Source organism: Papio anubis, chromosome 6, assembly GCF_008728515.1.
Source record: "Papio anubis isolate 15944 chromosome 6, Panubis1.0, whole genome shotgun sequence".
In the NCBI taxonomy this organism is placed as follows: Eukaryota; Metazoa; Chordata; class Mammalia; order Primates; family Cercopithecidae; genus Papio; species Papio anubis.
Genome location: NC_044981.1, coordinates 83,829,565 through 83,852,363, shown reverse-complemented (window position 1 = coordinate 83,852,363; position 22,799 = coordinate 83,829,565). Strand labels below are relative to the sequence as shown.

The 22,799-nt window shown below is 35.7% G+C and overlaps 1 protein-coding gene across 4 annotated transcripts in view; it reads left to right on the top strand.

Annotated features, from left to right (window-relative positions):
* Positions 1-22,597, top strand: part of RNGTT (RNA guanylyltransferase and 5'-phosphatase) — a 335,687-nt gene extending 313,090 nt beyond the window's left edge. For all 4 annotated transcript variants that reach the window (XM_021937590.1, XM_021937589.1, XM_021937592.2 and 1 more), the window contains 2 exons: positions 18,482-18,605; positions 19,984-22,597. In XM_021937590.1, the coding sequence (XP_021793282.1) occupies positions 18,482-18,605; positions 19,984-20,147 (288 nt within the window). In that variant the 3' untranslated portion in view covers positions 20,148-22,597. The remainder of the gene's footprint in view (positions 1-18,481; positions 18,606-19,983) is intronic.
* Positions 22,598-22,799: the final 202 nt, after the last annotated feature.

Genomic DNA, 22,799 nt, shown 5'->3' with positions numbered 1-22,799 from the left:
AAGTGACTGCTCTTGTTTTGTTCACTTAAGGAGCTTACCATCTAATGGGGGTGCATGTAAATGAAAGGAAGGGATTATACCCTGAAATAATATGTCGTGATATTTCAGGATTTGACAAAACAGAGACTCATTTCTCTAGAGAAAAATGCCATCTGTAATTTAAATTAAAGCCAAGCATCAGCTATACTTTGGTAGCAGTGTTATACCAGAAGGACTACAGAAGAGATGGGTGAGAGCATTTGCCCAGCCAGGACAGCCTCTTTACAGTATAGTCATTGTGGGAAAAGAGACAATATGTGGGAAAGGAAGGTGGCAGAAGCCATGAGACAGAATCTGATTTGGCATTCTGAGTACCAAGACTCCTGTCCTGAGAGTTGTCTGCCTCTATTGTTTTAAAATTCAAGATTAGAATTGCACTAGACTAGAATTAACTTCCATGCTAGTCACTTGAAATCAATCCATTATTCTGTTTGATATTCTGTGACATTTTTTTCCCCCGACTTTGATGGTTGGTTTTGAAATCTGTTTAGTGGATCTCAATCAGGTTTGTTTGGTTTTGTTTTAATGAAATAAAGTAGAAGAGAAAAATAGCATAAAGTAAGGAAATAAATTGCTTCATGAAACATGTGTGCGTGTGTGTGTGTCTGTGTGTATCTGTGTGTCTGTAGTTGGTTGGTATATAAACTGTTTTTCTTGCATTAGATAAACTGGATCAAACTTAAATGACTGCAAGTAAACATGTGCCCTGCAAAGTTTCACCTTTTGTTTATGAAGGGTTGTCTTGTAGATGACTCCATAGTCAGTGTGCTGGACTGGGATGCCGCAAGTCTGAACCCTGGTTCTAGTTCTGCACCCAAAGAGGCATGTGCTTTGGATAAGTTATAGGCTTTCTGTGAACCTTAGTGTTTTCCGTCTAAAAAGAGTTGGGGTTGAGCATGGTGGCTCATGTCTGTAATCACAGCACTTTGGGAGGTTAAGGCAGGTGGATTGCTTGAGCCCGGGAGTTTGAGACAAGCCTGGGCAACATGGTGAAACTCCCATCTCTACAAAAAATACAAAAATTAGCCAAGTGTGGTGGCACACACCTGCAGTTCCAGCTACTAGGGAGGCTGAGGTGGGAGTATCACTTGAGCCTGGAGGTTGAGGCTGCAGTGAGCCGTGAGCTTCCCACAGCACTGTAGCTTGGGCAACAGAGCAAGACCTTGTCTCAAAATAATAAATAAACAGTTTGCCTAGGTGGACTTGGTACTCTTTCAGAAGCAGTTGGCTATAAAAAATCAGTCTTAAAGTTGATTGGCCATTCGTACAGTTCTCTGTTACTAACTCAGAGAAGTGGTTCCAGAAGGTTAAAAAAGAAAAAAAACTTGAAGCAAAAAATATATATAGCCTACTATCACATGATTCTGGTTCCTGACGGCAGATGCTTTTCTCCCAACCTCAGTCCACTGCAGGCAAACAGATCTTCTGAATGAAATAAGGGGCATAAAAACACATGGCATGGTACCTGTATCATAGGGCCTCAAAAAAAAAAAAAAAAATCTAGAGGTGAGAAAATGCTGCTCAAGATCTCAGCTCCTACACTGGCCACTGTCATGTGGGCTACTTGTCACAAAAGTAAGGAAGTCATGAGAGGGAAGGAGGAATACCTCTAGAGCCTTTATTCATTTCCATTTATTGGATCTGCATATAAGTGCTCCCTTACTCCTTTGTGAGTTGTCAGGGTGACAGAAGGCATCTTCCAGGTACCTTTTCACCACTGCATGCAGGAGGGAACATCAAATACCAGAGGGATTCTGCAGTCTCAGCCCCTTTGGTGTAAAGACTACCTAAAAAGACAATCCAGCCATATAAAAAGTAACAGCCCATTTATCTTATCCATATGTTTAAGGTCAGTTTTCCTGTAGGATCTCTGAGATAGTAGCAATTAAACTGAGCCATATGTAGCAACATAGTACATGCTACAAACTAAGTTAAAATTGTCAAATAACTTTTCGTTTGTAGCAGTTTCTTAATGTTATGAGGCATAGAACTGTGTGGCCATCAGAAAGACAGAGCTGCTAACAACTCCATTTGGGGCATTGTTAGGCAGTTCTGTTGACACATGAATATATTTCATATGATTATCATAAAATTGTGGCCTGGAAATTGAGCAGCCATGGTGCTGCATTTTAGACTTCACATTTATAATAAGCTGTAATAAAGTAAACATTTTAAATGGATATAAGAATAGACATAACTTGCAATCACAAATGTATGTTCAATTGAAGTGCTTTTGAAGCTCAATTTAACAAAGCAAACAAATTTCCTGGCATTATTAACATAATTGTTCTCATTGTTGGGTTTTGATTTCTAAAAAAATATTTAAGCAAAAAAACAAGTTACTAAAAAACAAAAATCACAAAAGGAAATGTAACTTAAGAATGAGTTACTTTGCCTTTTATCATGTCAGATTAAAATAAAAAAAAAAAGTCTCAGATGTTCATTCTGCCACTCCCACCAACCCCCCTGATTTGCTGAACTATTCCTTGGGCTGTTTAACTCAGAACTCATGTATCAGGATTAATTTAAGGTTAAATTCAGCTATTTGCTCTGCCATCAGGAGGCTTTGCAGTGGGCCCACTCAACATTTATCTACTAGTGAAACTCCAGGCTGTGTGATAGTTAAGCTTACAGAAGAGGACTAGAATATCCATTTTACACCAGAGTTGAGGAAGCATGACTATATGCAAATTTAGCACCAATTAGATGGTAGGATTTAAAGGACTGTGGTCCCTGGAATATTCCAAAAGCAAAAATGGCAATGATAGTGATAACATCTGAAGTGTGGTGGCAAGACAGTTAAAACAGTGCTAATTTGGAGCCTCTGGGCACAGAACAGTACCAGGAGGCGATCCACTGTGTCTTCTTTGGCAGCTGGCAGACAAAGCAATTATGAGTCTTTGGCTTGTTAGTTTTCACCATTCTGTAGTGGTCTCCAATTTTGAATAAACCCCCAAAACAAACATCCTTCCTGCATTGTCGTTTAACTATAGCAAACTCTCATATAGCAAGTGTGCTACTGACCCAACAGTCTACCACAGTGGAAACCACAGGAACTCAGGGTTGCAGGTGTACTTGCTTAAAGGTTAGCGTAGGCACAGCATGGCACTGGCAGGAGACGCATTCTTCAAAGACTCACATGGTGATTTCTTATAGTCAGGGAGTTGAGCTGACTTAATCAAGATTAGAAGGAGGCGTGCTAGTGTGAGAATATCCTGTAAAATACTCACCACTTGAAAGCATTCCTGGCAAGCATATCATTTACCTGATATATAATTTTTATTAAGCACCAAGATTGTGCTAGATACTTTTCAGAGAAAAGATGAAAAGCTACCTACCTTAATTATCCTCACACTTAATTTCATATACCTAGAAAATAACTTTCCAGAAAATAGTGGTAACCACAGCTACCCAATTTAGAATAGATCCTCTGAAAGCTTGCTAAGAGCAGTTGAGTGGTGAAGGTCCGAAAATGTACAGCTTTTTTTCTTTGCCTACGTAATTTTGGTTTTTTTCTTTATTCCCGCTGGGTCACATTCCCCTTACCCTCACTGGAACAGCACTAGAACAGATACCTGAGGAAATATGGGAGGTCAGGGAAGGAGGGAACAAAATGAGAAATTTAATGTGGCTCCAAATGTAAGCTTTAAGAACAGTGAATTGTGAAAATTCTGATCTCCCAAAGATCAGGCAATCAGATACTTCTAAATGTAGAAATCTTTAGATAATAGCACGTATTTTACCTGCAGGCTGAATTTTGCATCTTTTTTCCTGCATCTTTGAAAGTGAAAGTAGATTAACCAGTTGCCAGAACAGAAAAGACTGTTTTAATCACTGGAGCCTGCTAAAAATTTAAATAGTGCTGATAAATCAGTAAAATTTTTATCTATTACTCAACTGAAATGCACTTAATCTCCATTTCACAGACCCAGTTTACGACACTCAGAACTTCCTTTGTCTTCTTCTCCACATCTTTTCCCTACCCACTTTTGAGATTTCTCCTACTTTGTTTGTCCTGTCTTCTTTCCGGACCCCTTTTCTCCAGACTAGTACTGACCAACACATGGCACTTGAGGCTCATGGTGTTGGGGTTTTTTTTTTCTTCACATGCAGCCATGCAGCCTATGTTTCTTATTTCTATTTTAGAAGATTATGTTACATTAAACTCAGCATGACCTATGGGAGTTCACGTGTCTCTCCTTCAGTTTATGGTGACTGCAACGGATACTCCATTAGCCCAACTCCCTTAGCTTTTTAAACTGTTAGTCATTTCTTGATTGGGAGTAAACAATAATAAAATTTTCCTTTTCCTCTAGTATGTTGAATTTTCCAGTTAGTACCAAGAGATAGTGCGATGTAGAGCTCTGGATCCAAATGCTATCTTGAAGGAACTATTTAAATATTCTCATTCTTAATTTCCTCATTATTATAAAAAGGGTAACAGTGTATGTACAGTGCTCAGCTACATCACAGGTAGTTAATAAATGTTAGTCTCTCCCCTTCCTTTCCCTGTGAAGGAAAAAAAAATCTCAGTCAATAATTTAAAAAGTAAATATCTCTGATGAAAATAAATATATTGGCTATAAACCTTAAATTAATTTTGAGTACAAGTTACCAAAATAATGAATTTGCTATTTCCTCTGGTTTTATAACACCCCAATTCGTGAATGTTCACACATATACACTAATTAATAGAGATAATTGGGGAGGGCGCTTTAGTACTTGAATATTTCAGAATAAAAGGGTATGATTTGATGATTTTAAAGTTTCCTGCTTGGAGTTTCAGCTCTAAAATGTTTGATTATCTGAGAGAAGTTATTGTGGTGTTTTTGGGTTTTGGGGGAGAAGGTATTTAGGGAATGTGAAACTTGATGCAGATAATTTATTGTAATCATTTTCAGATTTTCAACATTTTCTGAGTGGCTTTTTAAATAACCACTGTACCTGGAGCTGATGAGGCAGATTTAAATAAATCCATCGTGAATGTTTTTCAAGGAGTACATAGAGACACCAAATGGAACTCTAGGGCTCTGAGCAGTGTGATTATCACTCTGTACTTGTGTAATGCCTTTGTCAATAACTTCAAGATTTCTTTCTCAAAGTAGAAGAAATATAGTTGTTGAGAAAGCATATGTAAAATTGCAATGATCTATGCATGGCAAACAGTAAAATACCCAATTGGACATATCAAAGGCAGGTTATAGCTGCAAGTTACAGTTGGTCAGAAGGTCTCAGTGAGAGTTGGCATTGACTTGAGATACAGGCTTGTAAGAAAGGAATCCTAGAAGTTTGTTTGCTCAGGTTAGTCCACATCACCACAAGAACATTTTTCACTAAAGAGTTCTGTGTTTCTAGTCTAATGGTTGAGAGGTGTGTGTGTCTGTGTTTGGTGCCTACAAGTGCCACTAAGGCAAATTGAGTGATTTTAGAGGAGAAAGAGTTTAGAAGATTAAAAGGAGAAAACCTCAACATTATTGTTGGTGTTCTAAGTGACAGGCTGAATAAGAAGGGAATCTTTATTTATTTTTTAAGCATTTTGGTTTACTCCCACATAACCACATTAGATCTGTCCAGAGGACAGTTCTCTTGAGGTCTCTCTGTCCTGTAAGAAAGGCGTAGTTGAATAGTTGAGTTTAAAATGGGTGAGAAAGGAGATAGTTATATGTAACCAGCACACATTGCTAAAGGAGTGAAAAAAATAGAAAACACTACTGGATCCAAATTGTTAGCAAGTCCTTGAAAGTAAATGTAAGGACTCCTTGAAGTAATTTGAACTATACGTTGACATCTTAGTGAATTGACTAGTTCAAATATTATTAGGTCTAATATATTGTGAACTTTTTTAAACATGGATTGTGTGTGTGTGTGAGAGAGAGAGAGAGAGAGAAATTTTTGTTTTATTTTATTTTATTTTATTTTTAAACATGGATTTTTAATGATCATTAAAATAAACTTAGGTATTTGTTACTGCCAGAAGTAGGTAGACCATTTATTAAATTCAATGTGAAAAATAAACTTTATGAAATATTTGCATTAGTTGTGTAACAGACATCTTAAAAAATGAGCAACATCAGATAAGCCAGTCATTGTATGTATAACTATAAAGAAAAAAAGTGTTAGACATGCATATTGCATTTTTAGCCTCCTCCTCATGTTAATGGTGAATGTTAAAGCTTTCCTTGGTTGTATATCGATTTTATTATCCCAAGCATGCATTGAATCCATGATCTGCTTATAATTCTCATCATGCTTGGTATTAGTACTAAACAGAGAACCAGTACATTATGCCATAGAGTTTGGCACTCTGTTTAGTAAGTCATTACCGCTACCTCACCTTACCTGGCAGAGCTGCTTGTTTTGTCCACATGACCTCGTATTTTTGCTAGTTATGCCTACGGAAAGGTCATTCAACCCAATAATGGCTTCTCATTTAGTCTAGAATTCAGACAAAAGCTTTGCAGCTGTGAAATGCATCCCATTTAAAAATTAACCTATTGTAAATTCTTAATGATTGAGAAATTCTGCAATTTGCTATGATTTGTGGTTTGTGCTGCAATTAGAATAGCAAACAGCAGAGATGATGCAGTCAGAATGACGTGCATTTGGGAAGTGAAGAGAAAGAAACTTTAGCAGATACTGTGCTTGGTTCAAGCCCATGTATTATGCCCTTCTGCCCTCATCAGTCATATATCACTTTGTCTGCCACCTTTAGACAATCCGAAGTGAAATGTAATCCTTAGAAATAATTACATAAATTACTGTTTTAAATACTTAAATACTCAAGAAGTAAAATTATCTATAAGTGTAGTCTACCTTTTCCTCCTTTAATATTTTTTCAACCTAGAGCCTAGATTCTTAGGGAAAAGAAGGACATCGATGTTTGATTCATGAAGACCTGGAATTCAAATTTTGATAATAAAACAAATCAGCTCTGTATCCTCATGCAAATTACTTAAACTCTCTGGCTTCAGCTTCCACATCTGGAAATCTCACTGGACTCTTGCACAGATTAAATTAGATACTGTATTAGAGAACTTAACAGGGATACAATACGTTTCTTCACCATTTACTATCTATTAACCCCTGATCAAATTATATAACTCCTCTATGCCTCTGTTTCCCTCTGTGAAATGGGGATATTAATACCTACTTCCTAGGGTTGTTGTGAGGATTAAATAAATAATGCAAAACCCTTAAAACATTACTCTACATCTAGTTAGTATTCCATAATTAGTAACCATCGGATTGACAAATCAGTAATCAACAAATAACTTACAATGATCAATAATGTAAATGAAACATGTAGGGTACACTAAGACAATTTATTAGAGCTAGAAAAATAAGCAGGGCTATGTCATTTAGTGCTTTGCAATGGGAAACCACTGACAAGGATGACGTGATTGGAATTACTTTTTTTTTTTTTTTTTTTTTTTTTACCTGACCTGTTTGTTGTTTTTTAATTATTTTTGTTTTTATTCACCTTCTGCATACAGTAATTCACTCCTTTTGGTGTATGAGCTTAAGTACATATAGGCATAGAGCCACTACTAGAATCAAGACAAAATAGTTCCATCACCACCCCTCACCACTGCCATTAAAAGAGCCCCACATGACAACCCCTTTGTAATGAATTGCTTTTCCCACTCCTGAATCCTAATCTGCTTTCTGTTGGTATAATTTTGCCTTTTCCAGTATGTCATGTAAATGGAATCACATTCTCTATAGCTTTTAAAGTCAAGCTTCTTCAGTTCAGCTCAGTGCATTTGGAATTCATCCATATTATTGTATTTATCATTAGTTTACTAATAATTCTTATTCCTGAGTAGTATTTCATCATATGGCCATACTGCAATGTGTTTACTCACTATTTGAAGGGCATTTAAGTTGTTTCCAGTTTTGAATGGTTACAAATAAATATACTGTAAACATTTTTATTCAAGTTTCCATGTGAACAAATGTTTTCATTTCTCTTGGGTAAAGTACCTAGGAGTAAAGTTGCTGGCTCTTATGGTAAGTGTATGTTCAACTTTATAAAGAAACTGCCAAACTGTTTTCCAACATGGTTATACCATTTTACATTTCCACTAGCAATATACAAGAGTTCGGTTGCCTTACATTGTTGTCAACATTTTGATATTGTCAATGTATTTTATTTTAGACATTCTAGTAGGTATGTATAGTATCTCAGTGTGATTTTAATTTACATTTTCCTAATGAATAAAATGATTTTGAACATACAGTATTTTTATTTGCTTATTTGTCATTTATATAACTTCTTTGGTAAAGTGTCCAAATATTTTTCCCATTTTTTAAATTTGGTTGTTTGTTTCTTATTGAGTTTTAAGATTTTTTTCATGTGTTCTGGTACAAGTTCTTTGTACCAGATATGTGATTTGCAAATATTTTATTATAATCTATGCTTTGTCTTTTCATTCTCTTAACAATATATTTAGAGAGCATAAGTTTTAAATTTTGATGCAGTTTATCAGTTTTTTATTTTATGAATAATGTTTTTGGTGTCATTTCTAAGAAATTTTGCCTAACCCTATGTCACAAAGATTTTCTTTTATGTTTTCTTTTAGAAGTTTTATAATTTCAGTTCTATATTTATTTAGGTGTACTTTACAGTTTAATTTTTGTGTAATGTGAATGATGTAGATTGAGGTGTGTATTTTGTGTATGAATATCCAATTTTTCCAGTACCATTTATTGAAAAGACTATCATTTCTTCATTGCATTGCCTTTGTGCCTTGGTCAAATATCAATTGACCTTATATTTGTGGATTTAAAGTGAGCTCTCTATTCTGTTTCACTGATCCATGTGTCTCTTTGCTTACCAATAATACCACACTGTCTTGATAACTACAACTTTATACTAAGTCTTGAGGTCAGTTAGTATCACTTATTCAAATTTGTTCTTTTTCAAAATTTTTCTAGTTTCTTTGGCTTTCCATATAAATCAGGTTGTTGATACCCATTAAAAAATCCTTTTGGGATTTTGCTTGTGATTATGTTAAATCTATAGATCACGCTGGGAAGAATTGACATCTTAACAATATTGAATCTGCCAATCCATGAACATGGTATATATCTTTTTATTTAAGTTCTCCTTGATTCTTTCTTTCAGCAGTATTTTGTAGTTGTCAACATGCAGATCCTGCACATAGTATTTTTAGATTTATACCTAGTTCATGTTTTTTAGTTGTGTTGTAAATTATACTTTGAAATTTTAAATTTCCAACTGTTCATTGTTGGTATGTAGAAATTCAATTGGTTTTAGTGTTCTTACAGTCTGCATCCATTTATGTATGTATTTAACATCCTTGGATTCTGCAGCCTTGTTAAACTTACTGGTTCTAAGAGCCTCTTTGTAGATCCTTCTATGTAAGTAATCATTGTTGTCTGTGAAGAAAGACAGTCTTACTTCTTCCTTTTCAATCTGTAGGTCTTTTATTTGTTTTTCTTTTAAGCAAGAGAATGATTTGATTGGATTAACATTTTTCAAAAATAAGTGTGGCTTCAGTATGAGGAATTGATAGGATGGGAAAATATAAAAGAGGCCAGTTTGGAAGCTGTCACAAGAATCGAGACACTGTGATAGGTTGGACTATGATGATGACAGTAAGAGAAGAAACACATATACTCAGATTATATTTTGGTTGTAGAATTAATAGGCCTGAGTATTGAATTGAATATTAGGGGAAAGAAGAGGAAGGGATCAGGAGGACACCAAGATCTCTGTCACAAGGAATTGGGTGGATGGAGTTGCCATTTATTGCATTGGAGAAGACAGGAGAAGAAACAGATTTGGAAGCAGGTGAAAAGCTGAGTTTAGAAAAAACATATATATTTACCTATATAGGTAAACATAGGAGATAAGAAGAAGAGCTTGAGAATGAGTTAGATCTATGTGGGACCCCATTCAAAGGCTTGTAGAGATATTTCCATTGCATTGCCTTTGTAGCTTCAGCATCCAAGATCATCAGATCTTTTTTACCTCAGGCCTTTGGACACATTGTTAATCACTGCCTTAAGTTTGTGTGTCTCCCCTCCCCTTGGCACTCCCACTTACTTTTCCTTCCTTTCTACTGCCTTCCCTCCCTCCTTTCTTTCCTTCTTTAGGCTGGGGTCTTATCACCCTATAGGTCTTAGCTTAAATATCATCTCCTCAGAACCCACCTAAAACCAGATATCTTTCTCTCTGCATTAGTCTCTGTTACACAATATTTTCTCCATAGGCATTATCATTTTGTAAACATTTTGTAGTTGTTTTCTTGTTTGTTGTCTGCCTTTCACACTAGACTACATTCCAAAGATCAGAGACTGTGTCTACCTTGTTTACTGTTATGTCACCAATCCAGAACACCTTACCGGGCACATGGTTGATCAGTATTTGTCAGGTGGGAGGAATGATGGTTCTAGAGCTCAGGAAATATGGCAAGAAAAGAACATTTGGGAGTTATCCACATATAGATGGTATTTAAAACTATGGAGGTAAATAAGATTGCTAGAGAAAGAAAAGAACCCAGTACCAGCCCCTAGGGACTTGTCAACTTTAAAAGAGAAGAAGTTAGCAAAGAAGCCTGAGAAAGAGTAGCAAAGGATAGAGGAGGAAAACCAGATTTTGTTTCCTGGAGGTCTAGAAAAGAGAAATGTTTTTAAAAAGGCAGAATTTAAATGCATAAGACAATGCTGAGGGGTGAAACAAGATGAGTCTATTTGATTTAGCAACACAGAGGTCATTGATGAACCCAGCCAGAGTTTTGCTGGAGTAGAAGAAGTAGAAGCCACATGGGAGTAGATGAAAGAATGATAGTCATCATAGTAAATACAAACTAGATGGATACTTGACTGTAAATTTTATGTATGAGTATCCACAAAATATTTGCCATCCATCAAAGCTATCTTTTGGATTAGCTCTGTATATCAGCTAACACTCATATGCCTATATATGTGTTTAATAATTGGGTATATTTTATAAAGTTGGTGTTTAACTGAAACATTTACTTTCATTTTGATTTGTCAGAAGACAAAATTACAACAAATTTAAAGATCTTAATTGGCTTTAATTTGCAATTCTAGAATCGGGCAACACTATTCCATAAAATAGAATAAGTGTTCTGTTGAGCTGAGCAAGGGAAGTTGGTTTTATATACAGAAAAAGACTGAAGAAAGCTGAAACAAATGACAAAAAGTAGATTGGCCATTTAAAGTTACTTTCCTTGTGAGGTGGGAACAGGGAAACACAACAACAGAAAAATAACTGGTTAACATCAGGTTGTTTCAGGTTACTTTTTCTGGGATAAGGGTTAAAGCAGAGGGAACTTTATTATCATGCCAACTGAAACTGGCCTGTTTCAGAATTTTGGCTATTATCTCCCTCTGATTTCTCAGGTCAGGTAACAACTAAGTTTCAGTTTGGTGCTGTGGGACTTCAGTATAAGTGATTCCATTTTGGTTTTTAATCTGGTCTGTTGGGGCTTAGTGTAGGAGCTTAGTCCAAACTAATGGCCTCATGTACTTTTTATTTAACAGATTGTAGTGCTAGAATAGATGCCACCTTAGACACTGAGAAATAAGGATAGATGCCACCTTCGTCACTCAGAAGTAGAGTACAAATGCATAATGTTCATTCTTGTGTCAAAGGGAGGATATTTAAGTCTTAAAACCTTTTGTTTTGTTTTTGGGGAGGTGAGGAAGGAAAGAGTAGGAAGGAGAAAGGGAAGCAGAGAAAAGCTTAGAGATTTAGCCTCCTTTACTTAACCAGCTATCAACAGTACAAGCTGCTTGCTAAGCTGAGGCACATGATTCTGGAATTTAAGGAAATGTCTTTCCTGAGGATCTCCTCTATTCTAAACTGGTATAACCAGTGAAGAGTACATATTTTATTGATCTAGATCAGAGTTAATGAAATTAACTTCATAGAAATTCTGTTCTTTACCATGATCTGGTTTCTGCACCTGCAGCAAAGTTCTTCATACTCTGGTTGGTTTCCACTAAATGCTAGACATAAATCTGTGTGTAGATTTTAGAGATAGGATCAGAAAGGATAAGTGAAAAGGACTTAGGCCAGAGGCTAGCAGATGTGCTTGGTTCATGTTTCCTCATACACAGCACCTCTAAGCCAAAAGAAATACCTAACAATTCCACTTATTAAGCAGATAGATCCAAACAAGTGTTTATGTCCAAACAACTTAGCATGTGTTAAAGACCATACAACTTCTCAAACCTTGGAATCAGATTGGAAACCATCAACCACATGTCCTGTTCCACATTGATATTTTTGCACAATATGTGGTTTTAGTCAAAATAACTGCCCCAGACTCAGCTTTACAAAGACATAATGTTATCTAAAGGAATTCTATATTAAAACTGTGAACTCGCTTCAATTAGTAATTTTTATGGTGTTCAACTCCTGTCACTGTTTTTCCCTAAAAATGTAAAATATTCCCCAGTGCTCTTGTGAATTTGCTGTAGCTTTCTGGGGTGCCTCATTGCAGTTTGTGAGCTGTGGACTCAGAGCATTATTCCAAGACTTTTTGTTTTCCATTTAAATATTTATTTCTTATATTTTATACCTCTACATTAAAAACCAACCGGATCATTGGTGAAACATAGTTTATTTTAGGATTTTTTGTTTCAAAATGTATGAAAGTTAAACATACGTAATGTTGAAAATTTGGAAAATACAGCAAAACACGGAGAAGAAAATAAAAATCACTTCTAATTCCACCATCCACCAATAACTACTACTAACATGTTTTCGTTTATCTGTCTAGTTATTTTCTATGAAATAGTAACTATGACTAACTCTGATTTTATTGGATGGTGGAAATCTGTAGTTTAGTGTGAATTTCATACCCTTTAGTTGTGACTTGTCTATAATGACTTGGGATAAGTAAATAAGGTAGAGTTATAGCTGCTGCTTTCATTAGTTGTGTATCTGACTGAAGGGCATGAAGACCCCACCATTCATGAAGGAGAAACTTTCCTGCTGCTGTGTTTCTAACCTAGCAAATGCAAAGTGTGCCATTTACACAGTGGTTCCTCATTATAGAGGCACAGACACCAGTAGATTTCAGTAGGGGAACTTTTTTTGAAGTACTAGTCTAACGTGTTTTAAAAAGATAACGTGACACGTATTTTACTTCTTTTAGCAGGTGGACACACTTTCTTAAAGTAATAATACGTCATGGCCCTGCTATACGATAGTAGTTCTAGAAGACTATCTAATAATTCAGACTAAAGCTATGCATATTGCTGCGACACCACGTGGAAAACTTTTATAATTCCATCTCATTTCTGATGTATATGCTTTATTTTCTATGCCTTCATAAGGACTAAAAACTGAAGTTATTTACATGAAAACAAGATTTTTGTTTGAGTTCATTTACTTGAGGATATGTTTTTAAAATCCACCTTCTGTCACACTATAGAAGTAGATTTTGAATTATGAAAAGGTAGAATTATAACTTCGGAAAAGAAAAAAATGGCCAATTTAGTTTAACTCTATGTACAAAAATTTATTTATAGTCTCATGTATTCATTCCACACCCCCTTTCTTCTTTCCTTCTTTCTCCCTCTGTCCTTCTTCTTAATAATAATTTTTAATTCTGACCAGAATAAGTTGTGGTGGTACTTTCTTAGCATAACTTGGACTATTGAAGGGTAATTCTGTTCTTTTAAAAAATCCCCAATAGGCTGAGTGTGGTGGCTCACCCATGTAATCCCAGCACTTTGGGAGTCAAGGCCAGAGGATTGCTTGAGCCTATGAGTTTGAGACCATCCTGAACAACATAGGGATACCCCATCTCTACAAAAAAATTGCAGTATTAGCCAGGTGTGGTAGTGCACAACTGTGGTCTCAACTACTTGGGAAGCTGAGGCGGGAGGATGACTTGAGCCCAGGAAGTTGAGGCTGTAGTGAGCTGTGATCGTACCACTGCACTCCAGCCTGTGTGACAGAGTGAGATCTTGTCTCAGAAAAAAAAAGAGGTAGGGGGCCCCATGGGGAAAAGGTGGAAGCAAGATAAAAAGACATGGGAGCCAAACTGAGAGTTTTCAGTGGCCAAAACTAGAACAATTTGAGCAACAAAATAAGTGATGAGTATTTTGTTATAAGCCAAAGAATAAAATAAATATCCATGAGTCCATAACGATACAGATAAGTAATTAAATGAATAAATAGGGGAGAAGGGGCAAATCTTTCTTACGGAAGAACTCTAGATAATAGATGTAGAGGGAATGGAGGATACAGAAAATCCCATTAGAACACCGCAGGAATAATTGCTCAGGCAAGAGTTACAGATGAATGCCAAAATTAGTAAGTGAAAGTTTTCTTTGAGGTGCTAATTTAAAATCTTCAGAAGTACTAGATCCAGTTTCATCTGATAGTTTCTTAACCCCAGATTACTGATAGATTCAAATAGTATAGAAGTGTGGTATGCAGTAAGATGGATACAGCCAACACATTTTTTTCAACATAAAATATACTGTGTGTTGCTCTGTTTGTTTTTTCAGAAACAGTAAAACCTCATCAAGTCAATGTAATTTGGGGTACAGATGTGAAATCCTGTTTTATAAATATTTTATTATTTTTACTTTCAAGGTCTCATTAACTCAAACTAGGATAACAGTTGATTAGAAGACCTAATGGGGTCCTGTTTTAGTAAATAATAATATGTAATTGGCTGAGGATGATTATTATCATAGTAACAAATTAGATACTAAAATTAAACTCCTCTCCTGTATACCAGTCATTCTTTTGATCTGACCATTAATGGAAGCTGTTTTTAGTTTGTGTATATGTGGGAGATATTATTTTTATTAGTTAAATATATTTTACCAGTTAACCAAATGAGTAACTTGTAGTGTGTCTATCTTGGGACTATAACTGGTGTGATCAATGAAGAATGATGTATTGTTCTTAAATGCGGAAATACGTTTAGGTTAGTAGTGGCAGGTGCATGCATTTTCTGGAAAGCTCTGTTTACCAGATTTTTAGTGGCCAAGGAGATACACAGATAGTTAATAGTACTGCTTAATTGTTGTAGTCAGATTGAGTTACACGTAATTTATAGCAATTCTGAAACTGAGAACACAAGAATGATAAGCTATATGATAAAGACCACAATTGCTAGTTAGCAAAAGTACAGACTACACATTGTTGACTAGCAAGCCATTCTTGTAAAATGCATATGATAAAATTTTCTTAAGTGAACCTTTCTATGTCGTCATGGTTCCTTTAGTAAATTTACTTGTAAGGTTTTTTTTTTTAATCAGTGTTTCCTGCTGAAAGAAATCAAAGAAGATATAAATAAATAGAAAGACATTCATGCTTGTGGAATGGGAGACTTAATATTATTAAAATATCTATACTACTAAAATGCATTCCACTCCTATCAAAATCCCAATGGTATTTTTTGCAGAAATTAAAAAACTATTTTAAAATTCCTACAGAATCTCAATAGACCACAAAAGGTCAAAACAATCTTGAGAAAGAACAAAGTTGGAGGCCTCACACTTCCTGATTTCAAAACATACTTCAAAGCATCTAATTTAGATGGCATACTTAATTACTGGCATAAAGATAGAGACACAGACCAATGGAGCAGAATAGAGAGCCCAGAAATAAATCATTGCATATATGGCCAAATGATTTGCCACAAGGGCACCAATACTACACAATGGGAAGGGACAGTATATTCAACTAACAGTGTTGGGAAAGCAATATCCACATGCGAAAGAATGAAGTTGAACCCCTACCTTATACCATATACCAAAATTAACACAAAAATAAAGACCAAAACATAAGACCTTAAACTATTAAACTTGTAGAAGATAATATATAGGCGAAATCTTTAGGACATTGGATTAGGCAGCAATTTCTTGTGAGCAACACCAAAATCATAGGCAACAAAATAAAAAATAGACAAAGAGGACTACATCAAAGTTAAAAACTTACGTACATCAAAGGAATCAATCAGCAGTGTGAAAAGGCAGCCTACAGAATGGGAGAAAATAATTGCAAATCATACATCTGATAAGAGGTTAATGTCCAGAATATATAAGGAACTCCTACATCTCAACAACAATAAACAACCCAATTAAAAAATGGGCAAAGGTCTTGGACAGACATTTCTCTGAAGAAAGTATACGCCAGTAAGCACATGGAATGATACTCAGTCATTAGGGAAATGCAAATCAAAACCACAATGAGATAGCACCTGATACCATCAGGATGGCCACTATGAAAAGAACGAAATGTTTAAATTACAGCACAGTAAACAATGGGAGTCAATTTTTAAAAAAAAAGAAGAAGAAAAACTAACAAGTGTTAAGGATGTGACGTTGGAACCCTTGCATACTGTTAGTGAGAATGTAAATTGATGCAGCCCTTATGGAAAACAAAGGGGTCCTCAAAAGATTAAAAATAAAATTATGATCCAGTGATACTGCCTCTGGGTGTATATCCAAAATCATTTAAAACCGAATCTCAGAGATTTTCACACCCACGTTCATTGCAGCATTATCCAAAATAGCCAAGAGGTAGAGGCAGCCCACGTGTCCATTGACAGATGAATGGCTAAAGAAAATGTGGTGTATACATACAGTGGAATATTATTCTACCTTTAAAAAGAAAGAATTTCTGTCACCTGCTACAACATGAATGAACCTCAAGGACATTATGCTAAGTGAAATAGGCCTGTCACAAAAGGACAAATAGTGTGTGATTCTGTTAATACTCATATGAAGTATCTAAAGTAGTCAAAATCATAGAAACAGAAAGTAGAAAGGCAGTTATCAAGGTCTGGGTAGAGGGGAGGGGGCGGAATTAGTGTTTAGGGAGTATAGCATTTCAGTGTTGCAAGATGGAAAAGTTCTAGACATCTGTTGGAAAATACATGGATACACTTAGCACTGCTGAACTGTACACTTAAAAATGGTTAAGATGGAAAATTTAATGTTTTTTTACCACAGATTTTTAAAAGCAGTGTTTCATTGCCTAATTCTATATTCGGTTAACAATTTTACTGATTATCTACTATGTCCCAGGCACTTTCCATTATTATTCTTTCAGTGACACTTGTTCCGCATTTTAGAACTTAGGAAATAGACACTGAAAGGTTTAGAAACTTATTTCTGTTAGACCCTACATGTGGTATAGCAAAACTGTGTTTACCTAACTGAGTTGTCCAATACTTGCATATAGATGATGTTTCCAAAATAAAAGGAAATGGGTCCCTAGAAAGCAAGGCAAGAGAATTGAGACTAAAATAATGAATATTCGAGGATAAATTTAGCAAGTTTGCTACTTGGAATATCACTTTTTTGGGCATGTCTAGTTCCAAAACCACTGAATGTATTGGACCTGTTGGATTTGTTGAAAATGCAGATGGTACAATCAAATGTAATACTCATAAAGGGAAAAGAATACAGTTTGAAAGTTTTTATGAAGACATGTACTGCCTAATCTGTGAATTGAAAGCATCTTTTAAAAACTTACTTCCCGTCATATTCCTAGGTGGTAGTGAATATGTGGGTAGAAAACTGAGAATGTTTCAGATAATCCTAATGAAGTTAAATGATTGCAGTCTACCATATTGTGAGGAAAAGTTGTTAGCCGTGCAAGATGAGGACAGAATTAAAATATTACCATAACTGGCATTTGATTTGAAAACTACAAAGATAAGCTTAGGTTCCTATTTATGAAAACCATTCTCACAGCCCAGTGAAATATCTTTTAAAAGGTTCTATAGTTACCATGGATACTTGTTAGCTTTGATAGAGTATCCATATTCAGTCATCTGAGGTGAGAAGCCAAAAAACCCATGAACTAATGGCACAAGTAGCTTCATCTCTAAATTTGTACTAGTTTGGGGATGGAAAAGGTAAGTTTCCTGAAGATTAGAGTGTTGGTTAATTGTCACTGCTTGGAAAGCAAAATATTTAGGATGCACATTGCCTGAATTTGATCCTAGTATTCACTATTGATATGTAACTTTTTAATTTAACTAGTACAGGCCATTTCTTAGATGTTAACATAGGAGTTTAGATGGTTAGACCTTTATGAAAGTTGATGAAACCTAGGGAGTATACTCAATTTCTGAAAGCCGTAGAGACACAGACAATATTGAAGGCATTGGTCCCCATGGTAACATATTTGCATTTGGCCCAGCATGGCTGGTCTGCCTAGCTTCTTTTAATTGCTATATATTGACAGCCGTTTTCACAACTATTTATAAAATGTCAGATAAGTGAGCATGTGTACGAGGGAGTGCACACCATACCTTAAGCTTGATTAGATACTTCAGATGACAAAGAGCTCTGCATGAAGAGTTACTGAGGTATTTTTATCATTTCCTAATGTGCCTGTCACATAGTAGAAGCAAAAAGCCTTTCAAATTATTTAAATATTTTCCTCAATTCTCTTTTAAAACAGGTGACAAAAGAGCTGAAACAGTATGACAACAAAATTATAGAATGCAAATTTGAGAACAACAGCTGGGTCTTCATGAGACAGAGAACAGACAAAAGTTTTCCTAATGCCTACAACACTGCCATGGGTGAGTATGACAACTTATCAGTGCTTATTATATTAAAAAAAAAAATTAAGATGTTAGACCCAAAGTGTGCTACCTTTGTTGTTTTGCTTAATGCGGCATAGTCATTTGGGCTTCATCCTTGTTTGATGGGAAAGATATGTCAAGTCTGTATTCTCTTTGGCTCCAATTGGCTTGTAGGTTCTCCTCTCTAAACTGGTGGTCTTATGCCCATGCGCCCAAAAGAGAAGTTTAAAGGGCAGGCTCCTGGGCTGTATACAAGTTGAATTTATTGAACAACAACAACAACAGAAACCACAATAATTTCAGATCTATTCAGAACTATAAAAACCATTGTTTGCCAGATGGTAAAAGACAAAATTAGCAGGGGAAAATGTAATTTCCAGCTCTTAAAATAGCTTTATAAACAATGGAGAACAAAGTAAACGAAAACCGTTTAAAAAGACAAAATCTGCTATGCTATTCTTCAGAGTGTTCTTTGGGTACAATATGAATGCTTTGGGAATTCAGAATAGTAAGTTTCTTTCATGGGGAACAACACTAATTAATTGAAGTTTATAAGGTGTACCACTACCAGTAGCTGTTGTTGCTCTGGATTGCATTTTTAGTGGAGTTGAAAAAAGGTAAAAACCAAGATAACAGGTTATTCAAACTTTACTTTTAGAATGTGCAGTCAATGAGGAGGATATGATAAGCTAATGAGAAAATATTGAAATTTCCAGTTTCAGCTTTGCAGTTTAAAAGTTACTGTTGTACATTTAGGAGTTCTCATTGGAACTAGCATCCATTTTCAGACAAGATGAGTTAATTTCCAAAGTAGGGACGATTACGCCAATGTCTTTTCTTCCAAGACCAAATAGGTAAATAAAATGAAAAAGACTGGCATTAAATTTTGATAAGAGAAGATAATATGGTCTGCCAGCTACAATGAAACCACGTATTCAGTAGGAATGGTAGCTGGTGCCATGTTTTATGTTTCGTAGAGTGGACTTCTTTCTGAGAGAAAGATTGAAGGATTATATATAGTACACATTTTACAAGTTTTAGTTGAATTCAGACCGTGGTGTAATGCATTGTGTTAGATTAAAATCCCATAAAAACTGGTTTGGAAGGGATAGAAAACCATGGGGAAGACGTGCTTATAGCCCAAATGTTTAAAGTTTTGGTTTAAAATTAATACTGCCGTAAAGAGTAGCCATTAGACAAGCACATATTTTGGGTGTAGGGGAGGGAGGAGATAGTTCAATGTGAAGCATATCACTCAAATGGGTAAAATGGAAGTATTTAGCATATTGGGATGAAAACCTTTCTCATAAGCCTGTGGTGAGTCAGCTGCCTTAATTAACCCTCACGTGAGACCCGTGTCTCCCTTTGTCCACAGCTGTGTGCAATAGCATCTCAAACCCTGTCACCAAGGAGATGCTGTTTGAGTTCATCGACAGATGTACTGCAGCTTCTCAAGGACAGAAGCGAAAGCATCATCTGGACCCTGACACAGAGCTCATGCCACCACCACCTCCCAAAAGACTGCGCCCTTTAACCTAAGACCTGCTTGTGACTTCAGGGTTAAGAAGAAAGATGAATGAGGAGAAAACGCTGTTGCCCATTTTTGTAGCCAGAGAAATTGAAAGACGACTGTGGCTTGATGTTGATACACATTTGAATTTTTTTTAAGAAAAGAAAGGTATTGTAGCCAGCCTGTAAATACTTGATGCATTTGTTTCCTCAATGCTGCAATACATCATGGACTTAAACATTTTATTTATCTGATAAACTCAGCCTTACCTTGTGGAATCTGAAGATTGAAATATCCAAAGGTTTAAACAAGATTGAAATCAATGAAAAAGAGGCCTTGTTTATATATGGGTAACTTCACATTTAATTTATAAAGTTAACAATCTGGAAACTGTGAGCCCATAAAACAGTATCTTTTAGAAGCTGTGTTACAACTATAGCAAATTTTCCTTTTAAAAAATTCAGGCAATGGCATTAAACATTCTTGCTGTCATTTACCATGGATTTCCTACATTTCTGAGATCCCTGTATTCAAAAACAAATGACAAGGTTGTTAAGTATTGTACTATATTAAACAGCTTAGTCTGGTTTATATCATTTTAACAAGTTTTTTGGAAATGTAAAAGAAAACAGTAAAGCTCCATTTTTGTGAATTGCATTGTTTCTAAAGGGAGTATTTTGAGTATTTTCATCTGTTTGTATTGTTTCAACTATGATATCAGATATCCCATGTGTCCATTCTGGCAGTGGTTTTGAGCTACTTCATGGAACTTGGACACACACCACCAGGTCCTTTATGTGTTGTTCTCCTGGGAGACTTTCCTTTTCTTTAAATGCCAGGGCTACTTCTGCTTTACCTCAGTGGCATCAGCACATTGTGAATTACATTAAAACACACAACTCACTGTGATCTATGGGAGTGATAGCAAATGCAAACGATGTTGTGTTACTTCCCTCCAACAAAACAGCAAAGGGAATGCCAGCTGACTTCTTTGATTAGAAGGTAATGTCATGGGATAGAATGGTGTCACTAGAAAATGCTCTCCCACTGCTAGATAAATGCAGAGGCAAAGTGTAGACATCTGTAGGAACTAAATATCAAGGAAATCAAGACATTTATTTTCAAAGCCAGAATTCTATCTGCATTCTAGTCTATGGATGTTATTTCTGTTATACATCTGAATTTTAAAATGTTTACTGATAGATAATGGATTTAAAGGGCAGCTAATTGATTGTCTGCCATTGTTGAGAAACTGTTCAAATTGGTTTGTGAAAGAACTCTGAGAATTAGCTAAATGCAGGCTAATGTATTTATTTTTAGAGGTACAGGTTTTAAGTAAATGTATTTAAAACAAATTTTCATGATCTGAATTGTATATGTATATGCATATCTGTGTAAGTATATGCAAGTGTATATTCTTCTACTGATTCAGTCAGACACGAAATCCAACTGAATTACCTGGTAGACTGAATATCTGACAGGATTTCTATATGGACATAGCACAGATGAACCAAAAATGTATTTATATGCACCTGAGTTTTAATGTTTTTAAGCAAAGTTTTCTCCTGCAGTGCTTTTCTATATGAAATAGTTGAGTCATGCTTGGGCTTTTTCTTCATTGTTCCCAAGTCATGTAATGTATAGTGAATTTATCCAAAACGCCATTGTAATGTTTTTTACTAGAGTGCTTTTGCACATTTGGGCGCTAAAGGGATTAAAACAACTGATGCCACAATGACTATTGAAAGAGGGAAAAGTCTCAAGTTTCCATAGTATCTTTTACAAAATGGATTTTAGAAAAATGACTATGCAACTCCAAATAGTCTGATGCCTGCTTCCCCAGGACGAGTGGCTCTTCCATGCTGTGCTGCTTTCCTCGGAGCCTGGGGAAAGGTAGAGCCCTCTGGCAGATACAAAAGCAAGCTTTTGCCAATGATCTTTAATGGAGTTAAAATGTTTATGGTAATTGTAACCTTTCAAATGAGTTACGTGAAAAGAGCATCTCACTCTTAATACACCCAGATATTTTCTTCATGTCTTTGTGCGTTTTAGCAGGACTTAATTTTCTTAATTTATTCTTTCCTTTCAATTATAGTGACATAGAGTAGTTGGCCTTATAAGTAGATCCCATTTAGCCCCTGAACGTAATACCATCTGCAGTATTATAAAAGTCATTTAGAAGGTCAGGGAGATAACCTAGAGGCAGGATTTTGGACATTGTGAAGGAAATGTGCTCTTTCTCAGCTCACTTCAATAACTATTTTCTGAGACTGAAGTTTTTTAGACAGGAATAAGAAAACTTTGCTTTATTCAGTTATCACATGTAAAAGCTTTTGCTTTTTGTTAGGAAAAGGTGTGGATGACTCTACTGCGTGGATGGTTACATTTGCTTTCCGTGAAATGCTCAGAAAATGTCAGGACATTCCTTTTCCAATTGTGTGTCAGTGCGTATTGTAATAAAACTACTGATTTAAATTAGCGTAAGTGTATCTACTTTGTTTTACTGGTGATACTCTTGTGTCCCTTCTCTTGCTGGCATCACATCCTACTGCTGTCAGCCACACCCAGTGTAATCCATCTGGCTTTGTAGAGATTAGCATAAAGACTTGGAAAGCCTCTATTTTTCTTTCTGAGAAACTGAGAAATTTGATTGACACAGGGGGGTGTAGTTTGAACCTTTT